The following is a 17460-nucleotide window of genomic DNA, read 5'->3' on the forward strand; positions in this document are numbered from 1 at the left end:
GGTGCCCAGAGCGCCCACCCTCTCCCCGGGATGGAGCCGGGCACCACGGGAGAGGCCCGTCCACGCCATCCCTGCTCGGAGCTGGATGCAGCCGTGCCCCAGCCAGCGCGGCAGGGCTCTGCCTCGGCAGCTGCTGCGGGCAAGCAGGCCCAGCAGAGAGCAGCACGATGCCGCTCCATCCCCTCCCCAGCTCCCCGGGCTGTTTTTCCCCTCTGCACCAGCCCTGCCAAAAAAAAGGCACAAGCAGTGCTTTGTGCTGCGGCCTGAGAGCCGGGTCAGGCAGGACCCATAATCCTCATCAAGCAAATTAAGCCGTGCATTGATTTTTCACCAGGACGGCACCCGCAAGCACGAGGCCGGCTGTGAAAGGCTTGCATAACCCACTTACGTGCTGCAGAGCCATGCTGCCCAGTCAGCCCCGGAGCCGGCCTGGCTCATGACGCACCGAGGCAGCCGAGACACTATCAAGAGGGACTGGGCCACCGTGGCTCCAGGCTGCTGCCACCACGCTGCAGCCAGCAGCTCTCCAGGCACAGCCCTGCCATCAGAGCCACGCTCCCCAATTACCCCTTCCCAGTCAGGGAGAAGCGTTTGGCTACAGGACGAGGCCACAAGGCCACAGCTCACATGCTCGCCAGGATCAGGGCAGGCAAAGGCACCTCAGGCCAGCTGGGAGCGTGTGGGGTCCTCTCCAGCCTACGGCCACCACTGCTTCGCTCCAAGGGCAGGAGCACAGTGAGCTCAGGGCTGGCAGCAGGAAAAGGGACCCCATGCCACATCCTCTGTCCTCTCCGCAGGCACCACGCTGCACACAAAGGCAGCAAAGGCCTTGCACCTTTGGTCTCCCCCACAGGAAACAGCAGAGAGAAAGAAAAATAACTGCTTAGAGAAGCATGTGACACGCAAGGCGCATGTCCTGCACGGGCTCCTGTAGGCTGGGGCTGATCCTTGACCCCACAGCCACAAGACACTGAGGAACTGTGCAGCAGGGGAAGGTGACACCTGTCCCCAAACAGGCAAGCGTGCCCCAGCGACCAGCGCTCCTCTGGGCTCTGCAGAGCAGGGAACGCTGCTCATCTCCCTTCGCAAAGGCCTGAACACCTCTTGGTGATTCAAGTGCAGTCAGAGCTGGCACCGAACTGTGAGACACAGCGTTGTGTTCTGGAGCCAGAAGTGAGTCAGCAGGTCAGGCAACCCAGGGGTCCAGCCAGCAGGGGAGAGAGACCAGAGTCCAAACAAAGATGGGGGGGCGGGGGGGAAGGAGAGGAATCATCTTTATTTGTGAAGTGTGTTAACAGATGGAACAGTTCAATGCTACCCAGCAATAAAAGCGTTAAGACTCCATTGAGCACTTGTCTGCTCTCAGGCTCCTGTGTCACGCAAACATCACGATGGCTCAAGCACAAGAACACGCGCCCTTGAACTGCCCCCCCCCCCCCAGCACCGCAGCCCCTTTTCACTCTGCCCCTATCCCCCACTGTAGCAACTCGAGAAGAGATACTAACAACCCACAAAATAAGTTAACGGCAGTCATGTTTATCCAGTGTCCAGCTCTAACACTGCCTCCTGGTTGTCTGCTTAAGAGGGCAACTAATGCAGCTCTGGAGGAGCCGCCGGGAATCTGCCTGACACTGTACAGCTCTGTGTGGGGGTCTGCGTGGCGTGGCACGCGCCGAGGAATGAGCCCTTCTTCGCTCGCTCCTCCCCAGGAGCCGCACCAGCGGATGTGCCTGGTGGCCCTGGCCAAGTGCCTTACAAGGACACATACCACTTCCACGCCAGGGAAGGGTGCAGCCTTGCTCCAGGTGATGCACTGGGAAAGACACAGAACTACCTTCCTAAACCCTTTGGTCAGACGGGGTCATCTCCGGGCGGCCACCAAAGCGGTTTCTCCCTGACGCACGCAAACAGGGCAGGACAACAGACCTGCTGGGAACAGAGGCCGTGCCAGCCACGTCCAGCGGAGCAGCACACAAGGAACTGCACGCGTTTCACTGCGTGTTCGGGTCTGCTAGCCACAGCTCCTTGAGCGGCCTCAAACACTGAGGTGGGGCAAGGAGGGCAGTTTGGAATGGCCCTGCCCAACACGCCCTTTTCTTCCCAGAGGCGAGGAAGAAAAAAAAGTTGTACTCCCACCCACCCCCTCTGTACCAACATGAAGAAACCTAGGACAGAGACAGCCAGGGACCTAGACTACCAGAAACAAGGAATTTACATTTACAGGTAGAAAAACCCTCCCACAGCTCTTTTTTTTTTTAAAAAAAAGTGTATTTTAGAGTCTACAACTTAAGTTTCTTTAGAAAGTGAACTAACTGAATCGCAAGGACGCACTAGAATATTTCATGGTGCTATTTTACCAAAAATTAGAAGAAAACAAAAATTGTCCAGATGAGTTCTTCATCTACACGTCACCTGGCAGGAGAAAGAAAAGCCAGTTAGATAACGCAGTTGTACCAGTAAGGCTGTACTGTGCTGGGGGGGTGGATGGAGCGGTACAGGACAACAGCTGCCCTTCAGTAAAGCTGTGGGCTAGGACTCATCTCCTGCCGAGTCCCGGGCAGGAGTTGTCAGGCAGACCGGGCTTTCCCATGCTTTAGAGCCCCACAGTAGTCCAACGCTTTCTTCTCCCTCTCCCCTTGTCTGCCTGGGCAGAGACCGGACACACTGCTGTTCGCCACACGCAGTCCCAGCAGCTTTGGCACGTTCCTACCAGGCTACTACTGGCCTGTGCCTGAACTTCACAGCAACGCGTGTTCCCCCCCACCTCCCCAGACCCCGCAGTATGATGTGGGCCAGAAACGCCTCTGCCTGCATGGATGCTTCTGCTTCTTCCAGACACCCTTTGCAGATGCAGATACTGCAGCCGGGCCAGACCTCCGAGCAGCTGACCGAGAGCTCCAGCTAGGTTACAGCTAGAGACGGGCACCTCGGGCCGCTGCAGGAGCCCTTCGCTGTGAGGAGGTGAAGAGCCTGGCACAGCAGCTGTTCTCAGCTGCAACTCTGCCCTCAGGAATGGCACTCACCTGGCCCCTGCTCTTAGTTAGCATTTCTCTGGCGGACATTCTTGTCCTTGTGGTTTGTGGCATTGCTTTTCCTGGAAAGAAAAAAGGGGCAGTGAGAAAAGAAAAGGCACAAAGCCCCACCCTACCCGCTAATGTAATTCAGGTCCAAATAGATGGTCAAGATAAGGCAAGATGAGATCAGTTACCAGAACAGCATCACCGAGACACTGGTGCCATCCCCAGTTGTATGTGGTTTATAGACAGGCCACCACATTAAATAAACCGGGGGGGGGAGGGGGAAGTCTCCCGCCCAGCAAGCTAGTGTGTTATCCCCACACCAGCTAGCTTTTATATTCAGAGCAGATTCCCTGGGTGGATGTGATCTGCCAGTACAAATCTGGCTAAATAGGAAACAGCAATGTACTTACAGTGGTGCAGAACCTCCATCGTCATCTTCAGGACAGCACAGAAAGAAAGAAAGAACAGCGTCAGGGAAGAGCATGTACGAAGTAATCTCTGCCACCTCTTAAAACCCTGGGGACTGCATTCCAGACAGGTTACTGGATACACTGGATACTACTGCCTGCACAGGACTGAACCCAAAGGTCCTCTCACCCCCAGGGCTCCTCTTTCACCAGGGCCTGGCAAGAGCAGGGGGCTACTTCTTACCAGAACACTACCACCCCCTGCGTGAGTTTTGAGGTGCTTCTTGTCTAAGCTTAGACAAGGCATAAACTTAGACATAAGCTCCTGTTGCGCAGTTGCTTCTGTCGGCACAGGGTAGGCTTGGCTCATGGGATAACCAAGTCACCACCACCATCCCTGCCGATCAGCAGGTCAGGTCTGGCACCTCTTAACCCCGAGGCACACCTGAGACTGCCCCAGGAGGCCACAGAAGTGGAATTGCAGAGGGAAGCATCCGGGCAGTCTCTGAAGCAGCACCGCTGACTGGTAACATCTGTTTAACATTTGCACCCGGTGTACCCTCAGCATACCAGCCAGTCTTCCCGCCACCAGCACTTAAAACTGGAAGAGCACGCCACAGATCCAGCCAGCAAGACAGCACAGCCGATCTATACCTGCTGCTCTCACCCCTTCAGCACCACTAATTCAGGTGGCTCCCAGATCTGAGCACAGACTTCAACAGCAAGAGGAATCCAAACAGGATGTTTCAGGAATGAGACTTCCAGCATCAGCAGCAGTACACCTTTCCTCCTCCCCCCTCATTTTGTGAAATCAAAATAAACACATTGCACACCACATTCTTGCTACACTGAGAAGCACAGCTAAGAAAACATCTCTGCCAACACGTGCCAAGCCCTGGGGCCTTTCACCAGCTCCTTGCAATCTGCCACCTTCCAACAGAAGGCTCCCCATCACCTCTTCCACAGTCCAGAGTCCCCTCAAATGGCACCAAGCAGTGAGGCCCACGCTCTAAGCGTCAGGACTGCCTTGGGCACCAAGATCTGCATACAGCTGGTGAGAGGACAGATGCAGAAACATGGCTGGAACTATCTTCTACTTACCGTTTGAGGTGGCACCCAGCAGCAGAGAAGGGAAGAGTGGAAAGGTAACACCAGCAAGGGTATCACACCATACACAAGCCAGACTCTCCCCAGCCCAGGTAACAGGGAGCAGCCAATTCACAACCACATACCGTGAGGAACAGCGTTTGTCTGAGCTGGCTCAGCGATGCCTTACTGTTACCTCCTCTCAAGAGGAGCAAAGCTACAAAGACTTTTGGGGAGAGAACCACTTTACACCAGGAAAGTGTAAAGCTGTGTATGTTTGTCAAACAGGTATGATGCTGTATCCTCATCCACAAGCACTTGGGAACCTGAGCGTAAGAGCTCTGGCCAAGGAGCATCAGGACACTTCAGTATAAGGCCCTGTCTTTGTCTGTCAAAGCATCGGCTACAGCTCTGACAGGTCAGCACTCGACACAATTTGGACCAGGCTGATGTCATCAGAAGCCAGATCACTCAACACACAGGCTATAGGTTTTTTCCTGGAAGATGCAGCAAAAACATCTTTTAAGACAACATCTGCCTTTCAGCCAAGAGTGTCAGAGGGCAAAGCATCTGCTTGTAAAACTGCCTTGAGTAGAATTCCCCAAGCCCTGTAGTCAGGGGAGGGATATTTAGTTTTAGTCCCTCTGCTGCACCTCACACTACCTGATGTGCTGTTCCCTGGCAGAGGGCTAAGGGGCCTGACCCAGCAAGCAGGAAGGATACCAAGCATTTACACTTCATTGTTAACTGGATCAGATAAGGGAGGGGTGGCTGGGCTAACACAATGCAGATTCTTACTGATAAGGAAAGGGAGGAGCCGGTATTTCCAGAACAGATTAAAGATAGCACTAGGCTTTGAGGAAGTCTCAAAGAGTCAGGATGTGTGCATCTGAGGACCCAAAACAGATCCATGAACTGAACCTGAATTAAGCTAAGCCTGGTCTTATGGAGCCACCGACACAGTCCCCCGATTTTGCAGCACCCGAAAGGCTCTAGTACTTATTCAGAAATCAGCTTCTCCAGAACGTTAGCTGCCAAAGAAAACCCAGTCCCGCAGACACTCACGTGAAGCAATTGAGCAAAGTGCAGAGGAACTGGTGAGACAAAGGGTCAGGCTGACCTGCACTCAATCTTATCTCACTCCAGATCCAAAGCACAGCTTGCTGAAGGACTGTCAGAAACAGTGCAATTACTTGCAACTTCATGGCTAAAGTAGCCCGGTAAAGGCTACCATGGTTTTACAAGAAGTGCCCTGAGAAGCAGCCCTCAAATTCATGCCCACCTGACGAAGGGAACGCCAAGTTCTCCACGAGAACATTTTGCCTGCACCCTACAAGTTACTTGGTCTCCCCAGAAAGATTTAACCCCAGGCACCTCTTACCATCAAGAACCTCATCTGGCTTCCTCCTCTTCTCATAGATGAAGATGATGGTGACAAGAACGAGGACTTCTGCCACAATACCCAGGAAGGGCCAGAGTGCTGCCAGGCGGCTGCGCACACGCAGGTTTACCGTAGCACCACCAAAGCCATAAGAGTTGGTGGCATTGCAGTGGTAGTCACCTGTATCCTCCTCAATATTCAGTTTAAGAATGCGTAGCTCTGTCTTGTTGCCACTGGACTTGATAATGTATCGGCCAGAACCATTGATGATGGGCTGGAGGGAGGGAGGGAGAGAGACAGCCCTCAGGGCAGTGCTGACATGAGGGGAGCTGCTCACTTACCCTGCACGGTCCTATCACTACACAAATCCTCCTTGCCATGGCACTGAGGAGGCTACTCTGAAATAGCTAATTCTGATGGGAGGAGGTCCTCCACCTCTTTGCTGGGGAGTAGGTTAGGCAGAAGGGGAGAAAGAGCATCAAACCACTTACGTCTTGACCATTTTTGTACCACACCCAAGAGCTGACAGGGGGGAAAGAGGGATTCTTGCAGATCAGCACGCCTGTGTCCCCCTCATTCCCATGCTCAGACTTCTTGTATGCCATCACTTGGGGTGGAACTGTAGCAAGAGAAAAAGAAAAAAATCAGACATTTCATTCTAGAAAACACGTAGAAGATTTGTACTCCCTGCAGTCCACCTAGCTAGAATCAAAGTTACCCATAAAGCTTGACTTCAGTTTAAGAAATGCGTTAGTGGGTCTATTCCCCTCACTTGCCCATTGTTTGGCATTTTCAGAGAGGAAAGCACATCAAGCTGCTTTGAGAAAGACTCAAACAGATTTGTCCACCAGGTATTATCCCTCTCCCATTATACTTGTGGGAACATGCCCACAGCAGAAGGCTGATTTAATGCAAGGTCTAAGAGCTGACCCTGCAGACACTTTAGCTGCCTGATAAAATGGAGCTGCCTACAGAGCAAGTCTGGTAGTACGCGTGTAGAGTCCTGCAGCCTTATTAGTAAGGGCTAGAAGCAGCTTTTCAAGAAGCTGAAAAGATACCAAAACAAAGTGTTCAGGAGATCACAACTTCCCCGTTCCCCTCCTCAGACCCAGAAGCAAGCATATGAAGTTACCTGAAATATTCACTTCTCCTTTTATCACCGGGCTTGTTTTGTAGACACATTCATAGATGCCAGAGTGCTCTTCCATCTTCCCCTCGATTCTACCAAAAAACAGGATGTCAGATAAGCATTCAGCACAACCGACTTATCCGCAAACAGGTATCGAACTCCAGACCCACAGAAACAGACATCTATAAGCATCAGCAATCTCCTCCATAGGCAATTTCTCCCGTTCCAGTGGCAGAATTTACGCTGCACCACGTACCTACAGCAACTCAACTCTCCGCCCTTCTCTCCCCACACATTGAGGATGGCAGAAGAGGATTTCACATACACCAAGTCTGACACAGGTCTGTCAAGTCAGCGATCACAGAGACCTCCTGACCTTGTGTTCTGAATCCTGAAAACCAGCAGCTCTCACTCCCTAACCCAAAGCACTCTTGCCATCAGGGCCTTTACGAAGGGAAAAAATATAAGACCTAGACTGTTAGCTAGCATAGATGAAGAAAACCAGGAGCACCAGGACAACATTACACCATCACCAGGTGCAGTGCCATATGTACGCTTCAGAAGTGGCCAACTCCATGCTCTTCCCTCTTCCATACAGATCCCAGGCTCATTAAAAAAATCATAACCTCCTGAGCAAAGCCAACAGAATCTGAAGCGCAGCAAGAGAGTCCCCTCTAGTTAGCACAACCCAGGACATGGCCACACACCTCGGGTAAGGCATCAGCCCTGCAGTTCACCTCTAAAGGAGACAGGCAAGGAGCTTAGGACAACAGATTCAGAGGAAGGCTGTTCCTCCCATGCACGAAAGCCCACTGAAACACATGGCAAAGCAGTGACAAAGAAATGCCCAGGCTGGGTTACTCTGGATTGATCCAAGCGTAGGGAGAACTCTCCCATTTTCCTTTTTGTAAAGCTGCTGCAATGAGATTTAGTGGATTATGCTGCACTGCAACAAACATCTCATTCTGCAGATTAGTAATACCCACTCGAGGGAAGGGGCAGGCAAAGTTTCGGTCCCGTGGCTGCACTGGGACAACAGGCTGTTTGTTAGTTCTGCTGTGCATGGCGCTTCCCACTTCCAAAAAACCACTCAGCTAAGGAATTGAGGTCACGCGAGGGAGGCTGGGTTATAAATACTTTAATCCTTGTTCAGCTCCCTGTTGCTATGGGGAGACAGGCACGTCGGCACTGCCATACGAAAGGACATGATGCCTCTACAGCTGCTGGGTCAGTGCCAGCCAGGCCTGACTGCAATCAAAAAGGAAAGCTCATTGCACTGTTACAATAAGGCTGGTATTCCTGCTTCAGCTACACCCTGCAAACAGTGTCTGAGCATTGACCATCACTTGCAGGCAGCTTCCCAGCTTGTTCTGTAAGAACAGTTGGACTTTGGAAAGGTACATAAAACCCAAAGGCAGAGAGAACATACACTGGAGTCTCTCGCTCCACACACGGCCTCTGGGGAGCAGGGAGCCAATGTCCTGCCCAGGGCAGGGGTCCCTCAAAGTTCTGGGAAAACAGCTCTAGCACACTGATGTCAGTGCTGCAGACACAGGCCAGGCAGCAGCCCCAGCCATGGTGCATGCTGCACCTGACAAACCAGCAGAGCCCAGCTGAACACCTGCATAAAAACATGAAGCAGCAGAACTCCTCTTACTAAGAGGATATTTGTGGCATATAACTTTCCCTTCCTCCTCCTTTTTGTCCCCTCCTCCCCATAAAGGAGAAAATGTTGGGCCTTACCAAAACTTTGTTTAGCTCATCTTATGCTCTAATGTTTAAAAGCCTATATTTTCAGCAAGACTGCAAGGACTTGGCTTTGGGTTCAGCTGATAGGAAACATTAACTGCACCTGGTAAAAAACCTGTCCCCTGTGTTCAGATTCTTATCTGACCTTGCCCCTGACACTCACATGTAACTGGTGAAAGCACTTGACTCCATGTCCGTTTGAAGTATCTTGTCCCCATGCATCCATTCGTGACCCTCGATGGCTGAGTAAGGCGTAGTCATGTTACAGGTCAGGATCAGCTTGCCAGAAACGCCATTTACCTGAGCTTTGATGTCTGGACCTGCATTTGTAAATAATTCAACTGAAGTTAACATGTAGTATTCCAGAGGTCATGTACCTGCTCAAGAACCTTTAATGCAAACAGTTACCAAAACCCACAGCTCCTTGTCTCTATCATAGCTTTCACTTACCTTTGCAATCCGTTTCCTACCAGAGCTGATGACACCAGCATAGGAGAGACTCAAAAACCAGGCGACTAGGGCCTGACTGCACCTAGCGATAACCAATGCTGGCCCTGCAGCTGCTCCCACCACAAGCAGGATCGCTGCCATGTGCTCTGGGTAGTTTTAAGCCTCCTGCTGTCCCTACAACGGGTGCAGCTCCAGCAGAGCTAAGTGCTCAATAAGCAATGGAAAAGGTCACACTGTGAAGGGCAGTTACAAGAGTAGGGCTCTGCTTTTATGAGCCACTATAGCCCTCACTGCGTCAACTTGCAGAATCTGAGCAGATTTGGACACCTCCAGGTGACATAACTGATGTCAGTCAAGACCCTCTGTTGTGAGGGGCAGCAAACTCAGACCATATGCGAGCAATACGTGCATCATCTGATGCAGCCCAAAAGATTACACTTGGATCTACTCCAGGGAGAACACACAGAACCATGACTCCAAAAGGTCCTGGGCCTCCATGTGTGAAGCAGCAGCAAATCATGCAACATAAGATGACTCAGGCATTTCTACTCGTAGGAGGCAGTCCACAAAAACAGCTGCCATTAGCAGCACCGTTACACAGCCCTGGTGGCACTACTGTTCCTACCCTTCCTCCCAGTCTCAGTCTCTTGGAAGGAACAATTTTTGCAGAGGGCTGACAGGCATTTTGCTTTTCCTCCTACCCAAATTCAACCGAAGAAGGTTCTGCTGGAGTTCTGTATTCCCTAGCACATTTATGCTGAAAAGACTGCTATGCTGCTCTGCTAACTTCAGGATTCATGGTAAGACCTCAGCAGGACGTTAAATTCCCTCACACTGGCCCAGGTTTCTATTACTCAAAGCAGCCGCCTGTTAGCTCCAGAGTTCAACTGCCAGCTCTGTAAGTAGAGGGAATCTGATCACTTCCACAGGACAAGCAACTACATCACATTCAGTGTCACACACAGACTCGGCCATTTCAAAAACGGTTGCATCTCAGGAAACTCAAAGCAGGTTTTGTTCCCCACAGCTTGTATCACTAGCAAGAAAGCTAGCTCAAGCAAGACTGTTCACAGGAGCAGAAGCTGTACGAGCTGTAGGGAAGGGCCAGTCTGTCAGTGGTGGTTAGGGCAGAGTCTACCGCAGAATCAAGACTCTCAATTCTGCAAGCCAGCACCGGGACTCAGAGGCACTCGGGAATAAGCGGTAGGTTCCAGGTCTTCGGCTCCGGAAAAGGCGCGGGATTGCCGAAGGGTGTTTTGGTTGGGAAGCCACAACCCTTTTTGAGCAGGGCCATTTCGGGTCAAGTCACGGGTGGTGAGGGAGATGACAGAGGGTGGGAGTCTCTCAGTTCTACAGCCGGGGTGGGAGGGTGAGGGGAGCTTTTGGGAGCCACAGGACACGGGTGCAGGGGTGAGCATGGCAGGAGACTCAAGACACCAGTGTCCGAGCAAGTGCCAAGGCCTCAGCGTGGCCACTCACGTTCGATGACAAAAACGTTCGCCTGCGAACGGATCCACTTGACTTTGGGGCTCTTCGACAAGTGGTTGCGGTCAGGGTCGTTGCTAGCCCGGCACTCATACATGCCCGAGTCGTCGCTTGTGAGGTTTGCGATGTAGATGGTACTGGTAGAGTGCAGGTTGTAGGTGGCGTTGATTTTGACACGGTCCTGCCGTGCACCATCCCAGAGCTGAGCATAGGTCTCATTTGGCTCGTTTCCCTCAAACCACCACTGGATCTCAGGGATAGGATTGCCAATCGCCTCGCAGTACAACTCGATGCTGTCCTGAGTCAGTCTCTTTTGAGACAGCGGTGATTTTATAAAACCAGCTATGAGTTGAAGAGGTATTAGTGCAAAGTGTTAGTGCAAAGCAAGAATTCACCCTCTACAAGCAAGAAAAAAAATTCAGCCATTGAGAAGAGGCCACATACAATCTTCAGATCAGTGTACTCTTCCCTCTCCCCCCCTCCACACTCTCTGAACTCTGCCCAGCTCGGACAGGGCTGTTATTTCAAATTGTTGTATCTCCAGCCAATGATACTTCCTGCAACTCCGCTGTAAAACCGGAACATACAAACCAGCACATAGTATTTGCCACTATCCAAACAAGAAACCCACAGCAGTCATGGCATTGTTTGCCTTCTGCGAGGGACGGCGTTACAGCATGACGCTCACTAGGGCAGACCAAAAGCCTGCAACACTTCCTCCGACACTTGCCTGGTCTCCAAGCACCTTCAGTTCAGGCCGAAGACAGCAACAGGTTTTTGCTGCAAGGGCTTATCCAGCCTCCATGGTCCCCACACAATTTTAGCATCCCCGTGCTCTAGCAAGGTGCTCCACGGGTCTGCCAAAGCCCCCACTGCAGGTTGGGACGGAAGGCTGGCAGCAGCAAGGCAGCACAGCCCCGCTGGCGCGTCCCACTGCGCAGGACAGGCAGCACCTTTGCTAGGTGGCTGCAGCTGGCAGCGCCCACCGCTACACGTACCGTGCCCTTCGCTGGCCTCACCTGCCAGCCCTGGCTGCACGGCAAGGGCTGCTCTGACCCGCTCTCACACGCTTGTTTCATCACACTGCTCACCAAAATGCCCAGCAGGTACTTTTAAACACAGTATTAATATAACAGCTTTTTTTTGGGGGGGAGGAATGTCTTGCAGTCTGCAAGATGTCGCAAGCCAGGTGAGGAAACACGTAATATTTGTTGTCATACAAGCAGTGAAATCGGACTTTTCATCTCAGGCAAGATAACTTTGCAGAGCTAAATTACTAATAAACAGATTAAAAGCATGAGAAGCAGCTGCAGGCCAGAACTATGGTTTGGTTGTTTTTTTTCAAACTGCTCTTGCTGTGAGAGGCCAGAGGGTTCAGCTTTCGAACACAGACAGTCCAAAGGTAGGTCTGTGAGCCGCTGGACTGCAGAAAGCTGAGCTGCCAAACATCTTTGGGCCACTAGCCAGGCGCAGCACAGCCACTGTGACCAGCGGTCCCTGGGTGCAGGCTGCCCGAGTGCTTACAAGGCGGCCGGGAGAAGGGCAGGGCCCCAGGGGAGCTGTTCTTGGAGAGGCAGGAAGGGAGGCTCTTGCAACATCGCCTCAGGAAAAGACATCATTCATGGGTCGAGGTTACTTACGTGACTCAACCTCAGTCAGGTTTAAGAAGAACTAGTGAAGCTTGCGACACGTCCTTCCTGCACACTGACTGCACTTCAGATGTGCCAACAGCAGGCTTGCGGGGCATCCCGCACACCAAGACGGCTTCCACGAAATTAGTTTACTTGGTTACTAAGCACTTGAAGTTCATAATTATATACAACCCTCCATATGTGTGTACTATGACCTACAGGCACAAAGGAGGTGGGTTTGGGAGCAAATTTTTTGTTTGCTTTTTGAATGCCCGAAGATGTTTTAATATGAAATCCTATGACCATTGTTGTGAGCATAGAAACAAATCAGTATTGCAAAACCAAGTTTGCCCAAACAAGAAAAACACAAGTCAGTCTGCAAGGTAAGTTTCAGAGTCCAAAATAAATCAATTCCACATTTCTCAAAGGAAAAATTAGTTTTACATACTAAAGCTTTAAAAGTCTGGAAAAATAAACGTGCCTGGAAGGAGAAGGAGAGGAAGAGGAGGTGTGACCCTCATCTGAGAGGAAGACACTTTCAGGAGAAGGCTGATACTGAAAACTGAGGCACCTTAAAACAGAGGTCTGAGTAACTTGAGGGCTAAAAAACTCTGTTGCTATTTCATACACCAGCCACAGTACTGCTGGTTACATTCAGAAATGCACCGTTCGACACCACCTTTGCAAAGGTTTCAAGGTTTCCAGGTGACTCTGGATGACGGAGTTGTACCAGAGACACAAGAATTATCTTCTTGAACCAATTTTTAAAGAAGTGGGAGGTGGCAGGGGTCCCAAAAGACATATGGGGGTATCAACTGTAAGCAAGTCTCATACACTGAGTTTCACTCCTAGAACAACTGACCTGTGTGCCAAATGGGTTTTTTACACCACAGGCCTGTGATTAAACACTCCAAAGCACCTAATTTTGAAAAGTCACAGAACTGACTACAGCACTTGTAGAAGCCTGTCCCATTTTAACTATAGCCTGGTTTAAAAAGGGAGCTAGTAAAGATCAAGGTTTTTGGGTTTGGTTGTTTTGGGTGTTTTTTTTTTTTTTTTTTTTTTACAAGGTGATTATTGTGTGCTGACAAAATAAGCTGTTGCAAGGTTATTTGCTCTGAGTTAGAGGGCACTTCATGCAGTTCAGACACGCTAAAAAGCTTCAGCAAGCAGAACAGCAGCAAGTACCATTTGCATTCACATGGGATTAATATCCTCTCTCCTCCCAACACAAAGCAGACCAGGCAATCAAGATCCTGGGCACTCAAGGGGCATACGAGCACAGCCAGCATCAACCCACCGGAATTGATTAGAGCTACTCAAACATTTTCCAAATGGTGACGGGCTGCAAGTTGAAACAAGCTCACAAAAACAGGACATTCTTCACAGAACTGAGCTGGACGCTTCTCTTGGGCACAGCGTGGTATCTGATCAAGCTGGACAGTGGTGACGGCAGACGAGACCAGATAACGTTCTCCCGAGTCACCTTCAAACTAAAAACAACCTCTCCCCGTGAGCAGAGGGAGGAGACCTCGTGGTGTAAGCAGTGTCTGCAAGCCCGGGGATGGCGTGCAGGGCAGCCTGGCAGGAGCCCACACCGTCCCATGGGGTACACTCTCCTCCCTGGCATGACCTTCGTTTCTTGGCCTCGGAAGGGGATATACGAGGCTCTGACACTTTTTGCCATTTCCATGAATAGCTATAAAATCTACTCTCCCCTTAAGTTTCGCATAACAAGGCAGTCACTACACAACCGGGCCAAAGGCAAGTGCTTCCAGTCAGGATACCTCCTCCCGAGGGCACAGGGTCCAAGCACACACCTACCTACGCTTCAGGCGCTTGTTCTGCGTGGTGAGCTACCAAGAGTCGAGACACCGCAGATTAAAAGGACCATCTCTCATGGAGCCTGCGCCATAAAGCCAAATCTAAACACTGCTGAGAGGTGAAACCCCTCACTTTCCAGCCCCCCACTCTGCTTGCTTGAAGAGTCAGCTCCATTACACCCTGAGCCCGAGAGCCGCACGGCTGGGGCAGGACACGCGCGTTACACAACCAACGGGCCCGTGGAGCAGCTCTTCCTTCCAAGGCTTTTCAGATCAAGGATAGAAACAGCCTTCTCCACATCCCACGCATGTCAATCCCTTAGAGAAGCGATTGCTCGGTGCGGCAGTGGGAATCAGCCGACACGGGCCATTTCAGGCTCGTTTATGGAACTCACATTCTACCCAAAGTGTGACGTTTAGGAGAAGGCTCTCCCCTGCCCGCCTGTTCTGCAGTATTAAAATGCAACTCTGCTGCAAGGAAATACTGGGGCGCACACTTGTGTCACTACCCCTGGATTTTTCAGAATTCTCCCACTCATTTGCTTCAGTCTTTGGGTTTGTCTCTACTACACGGAAGTAAGTCTGATACCACAAACAGGCTACAAAGTTTTTAGTACCTCATATGCTAAACAGCCAGAAACAGCCGCCCACCACCCACAATAAAACAAAGCCTTTACCATCAGCGCCTCCTGCGCCAGGTCTGAATCAGACTGCAGAGCCCTCCGGGCAAAACCCGTTGTGTTTGCCCAGGCAGCCTGCTCGCCGGTGGCCCTGAACGCACCAATCGCCCAGGCTCCTCTGCTGCTAGCCCAAGGAGAGAGAAAATGAAATGGCGGAGCAACAGCACACGGCAAATCCGGGCTCGTTTGGGGTTGTGCTTTTAAGCACCCAACAAGAGGCCACCGCAACTCCCAGCACTGTAATTCCCAGCACCGCATCCAGCTTCCAGCCGCACGTCGTAAGCGGCCGGAGGTCAAGAGCAGGCACGGCTTCCTCATTAGGGGATTATCGACTTAAGCCCCATGCGAACATCTTCACGGCTTTAAAGCCCAGCGATCTCTTACTCCTCGTCAGCCTCAGAAACGGGAGAAGCGGCCGCGAGGAATAAACTTTCTCGTTTTTACCGAGGGGAAACCGAGCCAGCACCGGCAGACCTCACCCCCCGCGCACGGGCGCCGGCCCGCGGAAGGTGCGACCCGGCGGCGGCGGCGGCCGGACCGCAGGACGCCGGCCCGCCGCGCCCAGGGGCCGCCGCCCCCCCCCCCCCGCCGCAGCCCGGGCGGGCAGCGCGGACACCGAGCCGAGCCAAGCCGAGCCCAGCCGGCCCCGCTCCGAGCCCCCGGCCCCGAGCCCCCCGGCCCCCGCGCAGGTTTGGGCCCCCCCGCCCGCGGCCCCGGCCCCGCCCCCGCGCGACGTGCCTGGCCGCAGGGCGCCCGCGCCGCCGCCTGCTCGGGCCCGGCCGGCTCCAGCGCCGCTCCGCCGGCACCGCCCGAGCCCGCCGCGGAGCCCCGCAGCCCCCAGCCGCGGAGGCCCGCTCCCCGCGCGCGGCCCACAGCCCCGGCCTCCGATCGAACCCCGCCCCGCCCCGCCGGGCTCGCCTCCGGGCCCCCCACAGAGCCACCCCCCCGCCCCCGGGCCGCCTCAGGGACCCCCCACCACCCCTCCGACCTGGGCCGCCCCCTCAGAGCTCCCCGGTCTAGAGCCGCCCCGGCCCCCCCTCCCAGCCCCCGCCGTCCCGTACTTGTCCCCGCGACGCCGGCAGCCAGCCCGCCGAGGAAGAGCAGCGCCAAGAGGCCGCGCGGCCCCACCGCACCCGCCGCCATCTCCACCCACGCGCCGCGCCGCGCCGCCCGCTATAAGCTCCGCGCCGGGTCACGGAGGCGGGGCGGGGCCGGGGCGGGCCGCGCCCCCTCAGCCCTCCCAACGGCCAATCGCGCGGCGCTCCGGCAAGCCGGCCCGCCCACCCGGCCCGGCGCGGCCAATCAGAGGGCAGGGCTGACAGAGCGCCCTTCTCCTCCCTCCTGTCCCCCCTGCGGGGAGAGCCGGTTCGGGCCGGTCCCGCCGCGGCCACGCCCACCCGCCGGGAGGGCAGCCAATGGGGAGGCGCGGCGGGGAGAGGCGGGCGGCGGGGGACGAGCGGCCGCAGCGCCCCCTGGCGGCGCGCGGGGCCGGGCCGGGCCGGGCCGGGGAGCGGCGGGCGGCGCGCGGGGGTCGCGGCCGCGGGAGGGCCGCGCGGCTCCGTGCTGCACGGGGAGGCTGCTGGCGGGGGGGGACGCGGCTGCGTGTGCCGGGGGCACGGGCTGGAGGTCGGGGCAACGGGGAGCAGGCGGAGGTGCCGGCCCGGGAACGTGGGGGCTCGCTGCGGTCGGGAGGGGAGGCTAAAGCACGTTTGCAAGAGTTCCCACGCCTGCACGCCGAGGAGCGCGCGTGGCGTGGGGGGAGCACCGCCGAGCGCTGCGGCGGGGACCCGCCGGGAGGCACGGCCAGGCACGGGGGCTGCACCCCCCGCCTTCCCCGGCCACGCAGCCCGCGGCGGGGTGGGGGGGCGGCCCGGGCAGGGCCGGGAGCCGTGGCGGTGCCGGGCCGCCGGCGCGGGACCGCGTCCCCACAGCGGGACGCGTGGGAAGGGAACCGGGCGGTGCTTCCCCGGTGCGGGGCGCGGGGCAGAGACAATGGCTCCTGCAGAGAACGGCGGGGCCCGTGCCAAGACAAACCGGCGGCCCTGCGCACCGGGGAGCTGGCCGGCTGCACGGGGCCCCACCCCACGGCCTCCTCCGGCCCTGGGCGAGGGCCCCAGAGCCCCCGGTCGGGGTGCCCCGAGCGCGGGGAAAGATCTCGGCCCAGGCGGCACTGTCCGTGGGGCCGGGGGGATGCTGGGCCTCCCGGCCCCGGCCCAGCTGCAGCCGCCTGATAACCCCGAGGGGCTGGGGCGGGCGATAACCGAGCCGGGCCGGGCGCTTCGGCCCCGAGGCCGCCCGGGGCAAAGGGGCCTCCGCAGGGCAGCGGCTCCGTCCCCAGCTCCTCCCCGGCCCGGCAGCCGACTAACCCGGCCCTGGAGCGAGGTGCGGCGCTCGCAGCCGGGGGGGCCGGGCAGGGGGGAGCAAGAGCCGAAGCAATGGGGCCGGCGGCGGCAGTCCCAGGGATCTGCCGGCTCTCGTAAGCCCCTGAATCCTCCCGGATCGTTTCTTGCCCCGAGCTCTGCGTCTGCCCCCAGCGCGCCCTGCCCCGCCACAATCCTCCTCCACGCTGCCCCTGCGCCGGGGGGATTCGGCAGACGCAGCTCCTGCGGGGCAGAAATT

General features: G+C 55.1%; 1 protein-coding gene across 1 annotated transcript; it reads right to left on the bottom strand.

Annotated features, from left to right (window-relative positions):
* Positions 1–1257: 1257 nt before the first annotated feature.
* BSG (basigin (Ok blood group)) lies at positions 1258–16058 on the bottom strand. Its single transcript, XM_072845218.1, has 8 exons — positions 15903–16058; positions 8936–9092; positions 7027–7115; positions 6386–6513; positions 5895–6168; positions 3431–3455; positions 3024–3094; positions 1258–2412 (listed from the first exon to the last, which is right to left on the bottom strand). The coding sequence occupies exons 1-7, from the start codon at positions 15982–15984 to the stop codon at positions 3037–3039; spliced, it is 813 nt and encodes a 270-aa protein (XP_072701319.1). The 5' UTR covers positions 15985–16058; the 3' UTR covers positions 1258–2412; positions 3024–3036.
* Positions 16059–17460: the final 1402 nt, after the last annotated feature.

Source organism: Ciconia boyciana, chromosome 24 (assembly GCF_034638445.1).
Source record: "Ciconia boyciana chromosome 24, ASM3463844v1, whole genome shotgun sequence".
Classification (NCBI taxonomy): domain Eukaryota; kingdom Metazoa; phylum Chordata; class Aves; order Ciconiiformes; family Ciconiidae; genus Ciconia; species Ciconia boyciana.